Source organism: Anomaloglossus baeobatrachus, chromosome 2 (assembly GCF_048569485.1).
Source record: "Anomaloglossus baeobatrachus isolate aAnoBae1 chromosome 2, aAnoBae1.hap1, whole genome shotgun sequence".
Classification (NCBI taxonomy): domain Eukaryota; kingdom Metazoa; phylum Chordata; class Amphibia; order Anura; family Aromobatidae; genus Anomaloglossus; species Anomaloglossus baeobatrachus.
This window is the reverse complement of record NC_134354.1, coordinates 83,188,797-83,202,348: the sequence shown is the minus strand read 5'-3', so window position 1 is coordinate 83,202,348 and position 13,552 is coordinate 83,188,797. Positions and strand designations below refer to the sequence as shown.

At 42.7% G+C, this 13,552-nt stretch overlaps 1 protein-coding gene across 2 annotated transcripts in view; it reads right to left on the bottom strand.

Moving 5' to 3' along the window:
• EPHA6 (EPH receptor A6) overlaps window positions 1–13,552 on the bottom strand; it is a 1,356,729-nt gene that overhangs the window by 992,405 nt on the left and 350,772 nt on the right. For both annotated transcript variants that reach the window (XM_075335125.1, XM_075335126.1), the window contains exon 3: window positions 9,831–10,494. In XM_075335125.1, the coding sequence (XP_075191240.1) occupies window positions 9,831–10,494 (664 nt within the window). The remainder of the gene's footprint in view (window positions 1–9,830; window positions 10,495–13,552) is intronic.

The following is a 13,552-nucleotide window of genomic DNA, read 5'->3' as shown; positions in this document are numbered from 1 at the left end:
TGGCACATTTTATAAAAATATTTTAGTGTAGGACTGCTTCAAATGAGATTTGCCGTGACGTGGCGAAGCAGCTCAAGAAATTGCAATTTTTTGCCAAAAATCTCAAAATTTTTAAAATAAGTACAGTTTGGAATGTTTAGTGCTGTAGTGCACATTTGGTGCTGGCTTTTTGTTTTTTCTTCATTGAATTGGTCGGTGGTTGACCTCCACCTTGCTTTGCACCCCAATTTGGGATGTATTCCATCTGTCTAGATTTTGGCGGTTGGTGACTGTTCACATTAAGTCATCAGGCTTTGTCCACAGGCTATTTACTTCATGCAGCATTTGCTTGGACCTGTCCCGCCCACAGCCATGACTCAGTCATGGGTACGGGATTGAAATAGACCGGGTGAGTGCTGCTGAGAGCAGTTCTACTATTCATATGTGAGGCTGTATGGCACATTTTATAAAAATATTTTAGTGTAGGACTGCTTCAAATGAGATTTGCCGTGACGTGGCGAAGCAGCTCAAGAAATTGCAATTTTTTGCCAAAAATCTCAAAATTTTTAAAATAAGTACAGTTTGGAATGTTTAGTGCTGTAGTGCACATTTGGTGCTGGCTTTTTGTTTTTTCTTCATTGAATTGGTCGGTGGTTGACCTCCACCTTGCTTTGCACCCCAATTTGGGATGTATTCCATCTGTCTAGATTTTGGCGGTTGGTGACTGTTCACATTAAGTCATCAGGCTTTGTCCACAGGCTATTTACTTCATGCAGCATTTGCTTGGACCTGTCCCGCCCACAGCCATGACTCAGTCATGGGTACGGGATTGAAATAGACCGGGTGAGTGCTGCTGAGAGCAGTTCTACTATTCATATGTGAGGCTGTATGGCACATTTTATAAAAATATTTTAGTGTAGGACTGCTTCAAATGAGATTTGCCGTGACGTGGCGAAGCAGCTCAAGAAATTGCAATTTTTTGCCAAAAATCTCAAAATTTTTAAAATAAGTACAGTTTGGAATGTTTAGTGCTGTAGTGCACATTTGGTGCTGGCTTTTTGTTTTTTCTTCATTGAATTGGTCGGTGGTTGACCTCCACCTTGCTTTGCACCCCAATTTGGGATGTATTCCATCTGTCTAGATTTTGGCGGTTGGTGACTGTTCACATTAAGTCATCAGGCTTTGTCCACAGGCTATTTACTTCATGCAGCATTTGCTTGGACCTGTCCCGCCCACAGCCATGACTCAGTCATGGGTACGGGATTGAAATAGACTGGGTGAGTGCTGCTGAGAGCAGTTCTACTATTCATATGTGAGGCTGTATGGCACATTTTATAAAAATATTTTAGTGTAGGACTGCTTCAAATGAGATTTGCCGTGACGTGGCGAAGCAGCTCAAGAAATTGCAATTTTTTGCCAAAAATCTCAAAACTTTTAAAATAAGTACAGTTTGGAATGTTTAGTGCTGTAGTGCACATTTGGTGCTGGCTTTTTGTTTTTTCTTCATTGAATTGGTCGGTGGTTGACCTCCACCTTGCTTTGCACCCCAATTTGGGATGTATTCCATCTGTCTAGATTTTGGCGGTTGGTGACTGTTCACATTAAGTCATCAGGCTTTGTCCACAGGCTATTTACTTCATGCAGCATTTGCTTGGACCTGTCCCGCCCACAGCCATGACTCAGTCATGGGTACGGGATTGAAATAGACCGGGTGAGTGCTGCTGAGAGCAGTTCTACTATTCATATGTGAGGCTGTATGGCACATTTTATAAAAATATTTTAGTGTAGGACTGCTTCAAATGAGATTTGCCGTGACGTGGCGAAGCAGCTCAAGAAATTGCAATTTTTTGCCAAAAATCTCAAAATTTTTAAAATAAGTACAGTTTGGAATGTTTAGTGCTGTAGTGCACATTTGGTGCTGGCTTTTTGTTTTTTCTTCATTGAATTGGTCGGTGGTTGACCTCCACCTTGCTTTGCACCCCAATTTGGGATGTATTCCATCTGTCTAGATTTTGGCGGTTGGTGACTGTTCACATTAAGTCATCAGGCTTTGTCCACAGGCTATTTACTTCATGCAGCATTTGCTTGGACCTGTCCCGCCCACAGCCATGACTCAGTCATGGGTACGGGATTGAAATAGACCGGGTGAGTGCTGCTGAGAGCAGTTCTACTATTCATATGTGAGGCTGTATGGCACATTTTATAAAAATATTTTAGTGTAGGACTGCTTCAAATGAGATTTGCCGTGACGTGGCGAAGCAGCTCAAGAAATTGCAATTTTTTGCCAAAAATCTCAAAATTTTTAAAATAAGTACAGTTTGGAATGTTTAGTGCTGTAGTGCACATTTGGTGCTGGCTTTTTGTTTTTTCTTCGATGAATCAATATTCACTCCCTGACAGAAGTTCTGTCGCTTATCCATGTTATGTAAATAAAAGCTTATAACCTGCCTTTATATTCATCCATTGGTTTTATAAATTATTCTTTTGAAAGCTGAAACCCTCCCAAACTTGGTTTAGGTTATGAAAATAAAGTTGCTGCAAAGCTGAAATATTGATCATTTAATGAACACAGAAAAGTCAGATTTTGCAAGACAAACGTTTTGTCGCCTTGTCATATAATGCACTGAATCCTAGTTTACATCCTTACCTGTGCTCACTAAATGATCGCTTAATTAGTGGGTGTGTATAAAAAGAAACCCAACACCCCAGACCTTCAATTGAACTGCAACTTGACCTCTGAAAACATGCCAAAAATCCACCCTGCAACCAAAGCCTTGATTATCAAGAGGCTGAAGACCAGATCCACTGCAGAGGTGGCTGGCACCTTTAATGTGTCTCAGCGTCAAGCAAAAATAATTAAAAAAAGATTTGAAGAGACTGGAGATGTTTTTGACAAGCCCAGGTCCGGCAGACCCTGCAAGACAACTGTTCAGGAGGAACGTTTGTTGGTTAGAAAATCCAAAGCCAGCCTCTCTTTCAGCAGAGCTCCAAAACGCCTGGTCACCTCAAGTCGCTGTGTCAACTAGAACAGTTTGTAGGATTCGGTCTCGAAATGGCCTTTATGGTTGAATCAGTGCTCAGAAGCCAGCACTAAACAAAAGGCAATTAAAAAATCGTGTGGCATTTGCCAAGTCCCACAGCCTGCTAAACAGATGGATGCTGGAAAAGTGGCAGAAGGTGGATTTCTCTGATGAATCTTCAGTTTAATTATACCACAGCTGCCACAAATACTGCAGGAGACCTACTAGAGCCCATATGGATCCAGAAAACAGTAAAGTTTGGTGGTGGAAAGATTATAGTCTATCATTACATTCAGTATGGGGGTGTGCAAAACATTTGCAAGGTGGAAGGCAATATCAATAGCCTAAAATATCAAAAAGTATTAGCTACCTCTTACATTCCCAATCATAAAAGGGGTCAAATTCTGCAGCAGGATGGTGCTCCATCTCCTACATCCATCTCTACAACAAAGTTCCTCCTGGCAAAGAAAGTCAAGGTGCTCAAGGACTGGCCAGCCCAGTCACTGGACATGAACATCATTGAGCATGTTTGGGTAGGATGAAAGAGGAAACTTGGAAGACAAAACCAAAGAATCTAGATGATCTCTGGGAAGCATGTAAGACTGCCTTCTTTGCTATTCCTGATGACTTCGTCAATAAATTGTATGAATCATTGTTGAACCGCATGTATGCAGTCCTTTAAGCTCATGAAGTCACACAAAATATTAAAGATCAATGTTTCAGCTTTGTAGCAACTTTATTTTCATACCCTAAATCAAATTTGGGAGGGTTTCAGCTTTCAAAAGAGTAATTTACAAAACCAAAGGATGAATTTAAAGTCAGGTTATAAGCTTTTATTTACATAACATGGATAAGCGACAGAACTTCTGTAAGGGAGTGTAAGTAAAATGGCAGAAATATCTCAAAATTAGCACAAAGTGTTCCCAGCAGCTAATGAGATTTGAGATGTAATTCTGCAGAGGCTATTTTGGATGCAAAAGTAGTAATGTGATTGGCTGCAGTTTGAGAGGTTTATGTATCTCACCTAATATAGTCTAGACATTTCTCAACATTAAAATATATTGTATATGGTTTCTACAGGTTATCAGTAGACTGGTCAACCATTGATGGGTGTGGCATAGTCAACCATTGATGGGTGTGGGATGGTCAACCATTGATGGGTGTAGGATGGTCATTCGTTGATGAGTGTAAGATGATCAACCATTCATGGATGTGGGATGGTCACCCATTGATGGGTGAGGGATGGTCAATCATTGATGGGTGTAGGATGGTCAATGACTGATGGGTGTGGGATAGACAACCATTAATGGGTGTGGGATGGTCAACTATTATGGGTGTGGGATTGTCAACCATTGATGGGTTTGGGATGGTCAACCATTGATGGGTGTGGGATGGTCAACCATGGGTTTGGGATGGTCAACAATTAATGGGTGCAGGATGGTCAGCCATTGATGTGTGTGAGATTGTCAACCATTGATCGATGTGGGATAGTAAAGCATTAAGGGGTATGGAATGGTCAATCATTGATAGATGTAGAGGACTCTAAACTTTCCCCTGAGAGATGATGTCAAAGAAGTGAAAAGGATCAGGATGTTTAAGTATTTAATGCCGGATTGTTTTGTTGTCTAGGTGATAGACCGCTATGCCAGATGTAAGCTTAGTCTACTCTCCCCACAGTGAACACGTGAATGCTACACATATTATTCTAAATATAAACAAGACTTTTTGATTCCACTGTCAGCAAGCAGAGATCTTAAATGGGCATAGTACATTCTACAAACTTTGAATAAATCAATGGTACAATTGATTATTAGAAATGTTGTAAAATATCTTATTCTGCTTCTTTCTGTACATATGAGCAACTTCTCTTGCTCCTGCCTGCTAAATTCACCCTGAAACAGCAGTGCATATCACTTGTGTTCAAGACAAACCTCTAGCTCATGTAGTGAGTTTACTAAACACTATGGAAAGTTTAGGGGAAAAAGACGTGAGGAGCAGAGTGAGAAAACAACCAGGGGAGACACAGAAACATTGTGTTGAACTTTCTAATTGGATATTTATCTAACTCCAGAACTGGATTCTCATTAACACAGCTCAGTACTGCTGTATAATTTATTTCATGCTACAGCTCCCTTCTATGCTAACTATAGAATAAAGTGCAGGAATCCCCCTCTGTGTACTGTGTATGGGAGACTTCATAACAGCTAGCCTGCTCCCTACAGCTCATTGTCAATTGCAAATTAAGACATAATTTGTATAGGGGAAAAATTGGTAAAAATGCAAGATTGAAATCATATAATGACCAGAAATAGTGATAATGTGATGGGTGTGTCACATTACCAGATTTAAATTTACTGTCACTTACCATGCAGAGCTTAAGAACATCAAAGCAGATGCATTATCCCGGAGCTTTCATAGTGGTAGTGATCATGTGAACCCGATACACATTTTGCAGAAAGGGATGGTCATTTTGGCCTTGTGCCCAGACCTGGAGGGGGAGTTGTTGGAGGCTCAGGGGGACGCTCCGGCCTCTTGCCCTTCAGGGAAGTTGTTTGTGCCACCCAATTTGCACAGTAAACTATTTGGGGAACTTCACAATTCTAACCTTGCGGACCATCCAGGTAGTAAAGCAATCTTGAACCTCCTTTCTTGTCAATTTGGTGGCCGAGGTTGCATCAGGATGTGGTTAACTATGTGTCTGCTTGCAGTATTTGTGCCCCCTCCAAGATAGAGCATGCCAGTCCATCGGGTTCTCTCATGCCATTGGCTATACCGAATACACCATGGACGCATTTATCCATGGATTTCATTACTGACATACCTTTGTTTTCAGGAAAGACTGTGGTTTGGGTGGTTGTTTATAGGTTCAGTAAGATGGTGCATTTCGTCGCTTTCCTGACAATTCTGAATGCCAAGATTCTGGCTCAGGTGTTCATCAATGAGATAGTGAGGCTTCACAGGGTTCCTTCCGAGGTGGTCTCACATCGGGGAACCCAGTTTGTTTATAAATTTTGGACGGCATTTTGTGCTCGACTGGAGGTGCAGCTGTCTGTCTCTTCTGCGTTCCATCCACAGTCAAATGGGCAGACATAGCGCGCAAATCAAATTTGGGAAACTTACCTTAGGTGCTTTATCTCCGATAACCAGGAGGATTGGGCATCCTATTTACCACTGGCCGAATTTGCTTTAAATAATCATCCGCAATTTGGTACCTGTAGTAGTAGGGGTGCTTTGGGAGTTCCTGTGGAGGAATGTTTTGCCTCATCACCCTCTTCAGTATGGCGGGCAAGGTGTTCAGAGTAATTTGAAGCTCATGGAAAACAGATACAAATGCTTGCCTGGTCTGGACCTAAGTGTGAATGACTATGTGTGGTTGTCTACAAGAAACAAAGTTAAAAATCCCTTCCTGGAAGCTGGGCCTAGGTTTATTGATCTCTATCAAATAACTGCCGTCATTAACCCAGTAGCATTTTGTTGGCGTTACCTCAGGCTTTTAGGATTATCAATATGTTCCACAGGGCACTGCTCAAAAACTATATGGAACCTTTGAAGCCATCCCCCTTGCCACCCGCTCTAACCATGATTAATGGTATTTGGAGTTTCAAATAGCTAAAATTGTTGGCTCTTGTTTTCTCTGTCCTTCCCTTTAATACTTGGTACACTGGAAGGGATACGGATGAGAGGAGAGGATGTGGGTCCCAGCATCAGATGTGAATGGCACAAGATTGTTTACCGTAATTCATTTTATGTTGCCCAGCCAGATAGGTCTGGTCCTGAGTGTCCGGAGACCACTCGTAGAAGGGGGCATACTGTAACGAGTGTGTCAAGTGTGACAGACAGTTATGTAGTTTCTGGCCATAGAAGGTCACAGTGTCTGGCTGCACAGAATGCTCTCTGACCTTCCATTGTTCCTGGTGTCAGTATTCATGTGTATAGGTAGGTTTCCTGCTGGTCTCATCTCTCTCTCTTTTGGACCCAGCAGGAGCTTGCCTTCCAACCAGCTGTTAATCATCAGTATTCCCTTGGTGTTTAAATATACCTTCCTTCTTTTGGGCCAGTGCTGGTAAACGTTTTCAGTTCCTTCTAGGTCTAGGTTGCAAGCAGGTGGCTGTACTCCTCTGTGGTATCATTACTGAAAACTCTGCTGAACTCCAACCTGTGTCATCTAATGATAAGTAGTTCATGCTTTTCTCCCTGTGTGTCCTCCTTGTGTCTTCTATAGTTGTTTAGTGGGATTGACGAAGAGCTCATCCCATCCATTCCCTGTTCAGGGCCCAGCACTAGGAATATCTAGGGTCAGGAATCTGGCTCGGCGCATACCTGCGGAACCTATCTAGGGTGATGAGGACCCCAGGGACCAGTAATAGGTTCGGTCAGGGGTCACCATCTTCCCTTTCACTAGGCACAGGGTTTCCCTTCCCTTTCGCACTCCACATGGTACTTCACCGTACCTAGCGTGACAGATATTCCCCATGAACACACACAGGTCAGCTTACTCTGAAAAGTTACTTGAAAGTTTAGTTACCCTTTAAGTATATTAAATTGAAACTCTACATATGATTGGATAACTTTTGATTTTCCAATATTTTTTTCTCATATAAAGACAACCAGACAAGGTGTTCAGATTTTAGAATTCCTAATGAAGCATTGTGCACAAATGATCAGAGCTCTTTGCAGATGAGAAAGCATTTGATGCATTAGTATAAATTTGCATTTACTTTACAGATTTATGAAATGCCACCTACACAATCTCATTTGAGTACAGCGCAGATTGTTTTAGCTGTCAGGCACCTTTGCAAGTACAAGTAAGTAAGCGCCCAAAAAGTTGTAGAAGGCAACACATGATGCCTCAATCTTCAGATCATCATGTGTATTTAACAAAATTTGAACAACAGCATTGTTGAGGTTGCATGAAATGTAATTAAGTCGTTGTTCAATATAAAACAATATTCAGCTATCCACATAATAGCTGATGACTAGAGATGATTGAATTGGTGGAAGTTTGGTTCAGCGGATTTAGATAAAGTTTGTTTTTGGACCTGAACTTGACCTGAACCCAAAGGAAGTCACTAATCGGGCAGTCCTGGTCTCCACCCACATGCAGTCCGACATAAACAGATCACTTCCGGAGGTGATTAGTAGGTGGGGTTTTTCTGATAATGCTGTTGTTACAAGCAGTGCGAGACATGTAAACACTGCAAGTAGCTCACACTGGGCTGAGCACCGAGTGTACCCCAGCACAGCGATGCTCACGCGAGTGGTCAGCACACATAAAGTAACCAAACTCCGAACTCGTAAACTGATTTTTTAGTAAAGCCTGTGTTGGGTACAAACACCAAACTTAAATTTTCAAATTCGCTCATCTCTAGTGATAATTGTGTGGGGCCCCAAAGTCCATTAGAGAAATAGAGTGGAAGGGTGCCATTCAATCGGTAAGGGTCCATATGGTGATACCTCAGTGATTATACATTTATTGTGGATTAGAGATGTTTGTTGTCTATTGGACAATCCCTTTAATATACACCGAGTCAATTTTGCACAAATATGATATCACAGGTCTTCTCATCTGAACTACAATCATAGGTTCTTATCATGCTGTTAGTTTGAGTGATCAGACCTACAGTCAGGCTGGGATTTGCAGTCAATAAAAACCTTGTATTATGATCCTGTGAAATTCATCTTAAAGTAATGATATGCTATAGCAAAGGACCCAATAACACCAAAACAAGAGAAGTGCTTGCTAAAGTATTATCTTGATAATTCATACCGTAGGCTTTTATAACCTAAAGAAATGCGCTATAAAACAAACATTTTCCTGTAAAACATCTGTTAAGAACATCTTAAAAAACATTAGAGAAGCTTCCAAAGTACATAATAATATAACAAATAGAGCCTGACTAGTGGCTTAGAGAGTACACCGAGGATCTAATTAGCATTGCAAAGATCAAGACTTGCCAGGCAAGCTGCGGAGAAAAATCACCTTAAAGGAGTTGTCAGTCTTAGAGAATCCATTTTCAAATAACTAATTACCAGAACGTCCTTACCTAAAGACCACTACCATTATACCAGTAAAAGCCGAATAGATCAAAGAATGTACATGTGCCCTGCTTTTACAATCATGACTATGGCACTGAGGAAAAACTACACAGGAGGACATCCACACATCTTCAAGAAGCAATATTATAGCCTGAAAAGAACCAGGTAACAACAGAAAACACAAGTTATCAATTCTGGTGATTGGTGAGGGTCCAATTAGTGCAACCACCATCACATATAGTGAAACCACGATTTAAGCCAAAATATATCATAGACTCCTCAAGAACACGTTCATGTTATGGCTCCATGGGAGTCAAGAAGACAAAAGTCATCAATTCTGGTGATTGGTGAAGGTCCAAGTGGTGGAACCACCATCACATGCTGTAGAACCACAATTTAAGCCAAATTATATCATAGACTCCTCAAGAACACGTCTATGTTATGGTTCCATGACACTCAAGAATACAGAAGATTATTTATAAAGTTATGTTATCTTTGGGTCATTTCTCCACAGAGGTCTATAGGTCTCCATAGCCTAATACATCATAGTGAAACCTTCATGCCATGTGTGAGCTCTTAAAGGAAGTTCTGATGAAATTAACTTCATACTGAGTTAATTTTTTAATGCTTAACTTCCTCCAAACCCTAATCTTTAATGAATAGTTTCTCGTCTATACTAATTATTTTTTGTAAATTGCATTTTCTTCCAAAAAGGGAACAGTAACAAAAATAGAAGACTTCTCCAAAGCAATTTCATTTAGTAAAATATGCACAAATAAATCAACCACCACTTACCATGACAGGTCCCATCCAACTCCTCATAGCCAACACTGCAGACACAACGTCCAAGTGGTACAAGCCAGTCACCATCAGCTCCACAATATAATTTAGGAGTGTCCCTCTCTTCTGCATATTTAATACAGGACCCTCTTACTTCAACGAGTGAAGATGAATCAACTCTTGGAATTGTGTCGGGAAACATGGCCAAGTTGCGCACCATGTACGGACATTTTTTGTAGTAGACTCTTACAGAGACCAAAGCGATGCAGGCTCCGATGTCTTGGAAGGCAAGGTAAAATCCTTTCTTAGTAATGGGACCCACTTCTCGCACTTCTGTGTTAAGTTTAAGAATACGATCACCCAAATCCATCTGTGTGAAACTTTCGTCCGCAGCAATGGTATCTATCTTGCTATACTGACTTGGCTTGAACTTTTGTCCATGTGCCTCATCAGATTCCATGTAGTAAAGGTTAAATGTCTCCTTGCAGGTGCCCACTACCCAAGGAATGCTGTTACAGTCCCTGAGTGTAAATTTCATTTCGACAAACACTTTTTGTGCAGCGTCCCGAGAGATCCAGTTGGTGCGAAGCCAGTTGTTTTGATTTGCTTCCATGACGTTACATACCTGGTATGTATGAATAGGCCGATTATATTCATCCATTTCTGTGATAGCATCCCACTGTAAATATAAACACAATGTATAATTAATTACACGGTCACAGGACTCAGGAACAGAGAAAAACAAATGATCCGGTCTGGTGATATAAGGATGCCAATAAAATGCACAATAAAGTAGGAAACATCACTGAGCAATGCTGTCTTTTCAATTTATGATCACCTCCTGATTGAGGATGTCCAATTTCCTCTCATTAACTGCAGGCAATTTTTAATTGAGTACTTTATTCCCTTAGTTTACTTGGTATTCCACAATATAGTATGTTTCAAAGTTCTTATTTCTACAGTAGAAGTGCCTTGATATAAGCGCCATTGCCCCTATCACCTTGCAAAGAGAGTCCACTATGTTATGACATTCCTTTTTAATAGTGGGTTTTGACTTTTGGGATTTCCACTAAAGGGTTTTACACACTGCCACATCGCTAGCGATTGCTAGCGATGTCGCGAGCGATAGCACTCGCCCCCGTCGTTCATGCGACATGTGGTGATCACTGCCGCAGCAAACAATATTGCTACGGCAGCGTCACACGCACATATCTGTTCAGCGACGTCGCTGTGATCGCCGAACAATCCCTCCTTCAAGGGGGAGGTGCGCTCGGAGTCACAGCGACGTCACAGTGGCGTCACAAAATGGCCGCCCAATAGAAGAGGAGGGGAGGAGATGAGCGGCCGGAACATGCCGCCCACCTCCTTCCTTCTTCCTTTCCGGTGGACGCAGGTAGGCTGATGTTCGTCGTTCCTACGGTGTCACACACAGCGATGTGTGGTGCCGCAGGAACGACGAACAAAATGCGGAATGAAACACCAACGACATTATGATTAGGAGCGACGTGTCAACGATTTTTGCCGTTTTTGCGATCGTTGATCGTGGCTCCTAGTTGTCACACGCTGCGATGTCGCTAATGACGTCGGATGTGCGTCACAAACACCGTGACCCAGACGATATATATCGTTAGCGATGTCGCAGCGTGTAAAGCACCCTTAATTCTGAGAGTAAAGAGAACATTGATTTAATAAAGTCTTTCAGCACAAAATGACTGTTCAGACCAAGTACATATATTTGGTACACTCTTGGCCAACCACTTCAGAGCACCATCCCACTTACTTGCTTCACATCTATCTCTACTACCTAGCCTTTGATTGTCAGCTCAGATAGAAGGAAAACAAGTAGGTGGGAAGGTGCACTGAAATTTTTGGCCACACCAAGGGAGCACTGAGCAGCTGTGCTTAGTTTGAACAGTCATTTCATAATGCTGTATCAGAGTTCCCTTATTCATTGTTAGCATTTTAGTGTGCAGCTGTATATATTTTGTATTTTGTATTGAAAGACTCCGTTTGTCCAGTTGTCTTTCCCTTGAAGTCAAACCATGTTTTCTCAGCTAGCACCTGTTCACACCTATTGGATGTGCACATCAGTCTTTTTGATATATTTGTAGGGCATCTCTTTCTGATTGAGCACTTCGCCCTATAACTAGTCTCTGTTCATTTACCTTTATAGCAGGAGTCTAGCTACCCGGACATGGAGGTTTGTAACCCAAATAGTGCCATTTTAGGTTAGATTTTTAGTCTAGCTGCCCAGACATGATGTTTTGTAACCCAGATAGTGGCATTTTCAAGTTAGGTTCCCGGTTTACAAAGATATACCTTGATGTGGTGACTGGGCTCATTGTTACGGGGGGCTGTCTGATAATAACTTAAAGGAGTATCAGACAGTCAGGGTCCACCGTGCAAAGACTCTGCTGCAGACTATGGCAGAGTGCAATACCTCTGTTAACTCACAGAAGGATATAATAAGTAAGTAAAGCAATTCCTCCCTTACTTGGAGGGTGTGTGGAATGATCTCTGTTAATAATCACAGAGACAAAGGCAATGTGTGCGAAATGGCACCTACCTAGGTCCGCTCTTCTAGTGGTGCAAAAGAGACGAACAGCAGCGTAAGCCGCACAAAGCTCCTACCTGCGTTCGCTCCACTAGTGTGCGAGGACACGAACCACTAGATATGGCACCTGCCTAGGTCCGCTCTTCTAGTGGTGCAAAAGAGACGAACAGCAGCGTAAGCCGCACAAAGCTCCTACCTCTGTTCGCTCCCCTAGTGTGCGAGGATACGAACAACTGCCAGACGCAGTATAAGGAACGTTACCCTAGCGGCAACGTCCACCTACGAGTCGAATCACAAGGCCCAGCCAGACCATGTGCCTCAGGCACCTGCCTATGTCCGCTCCTCTAAGAGGTAAGGATACGGACAGCAGCCGAAGCTGTAAGGTATAAGAACGCTACCCTGCCGGTAGCGCTCACCTTGCATAGACAGAGGAATGCCTAGAGGAACGTGCACAGGGCGTCTACCCTCATGCATGAACCAAGAGGACTGAGCGCCATGCGGCGTGTGTCAGGGTCTTATATAGACTCTGTGCCTCATCCAAGATGGAGGACACCAGAGCCAATCGGCTGCCAGAACGACAAGAGTGACGTCATGCTGGCCTATCACCGAGCAAGGCGTCACAAGCACATGACCAGCGACCAATCGGCATAGAAGGTGTCAGAGACATGTGACCTCGTGTCAGCGATGATGTCACCCGCACATGTGCAATGGCTCCAAGATAGGACTTAGTCTCCAGCGCTCGCACATGTGCAGTAGCAAGAAATCTAGACTTAGTCTCCAGCGCTCGCACATGTGCAGTAGCAAGAAATCTGGACTTAGTCTCCAGCGCTCGCACATGTGCAGTAGCAAGAAATCTGGACATAGTCTCCAGTGCTCGCAGCAACCGTAACAGTACCTCCCCCTCAAGGGCCCCCCTCCCGGCGACGCAGGTAATCAGCAACTAAGTCGGGAGCATGGACAGCCTCCTCAGGCTCCCAAGAGCGATGTTCCGGGCCGTAGCCCTCCCAATCTATCAAGAAAAACCTGCGCCCTCTAACCATCTTAGAACCAACTATGGCTCGTACCTCATAGCTAGAGCGAGAGGAATCAGAAGCAGGAGAGTGCACTTCACGAGCGTGAGGTAAAATTGCCGGCTTTAGCAGTGAAACATGGAATTTGTCATGGATCCTAAGATGGACGGGTA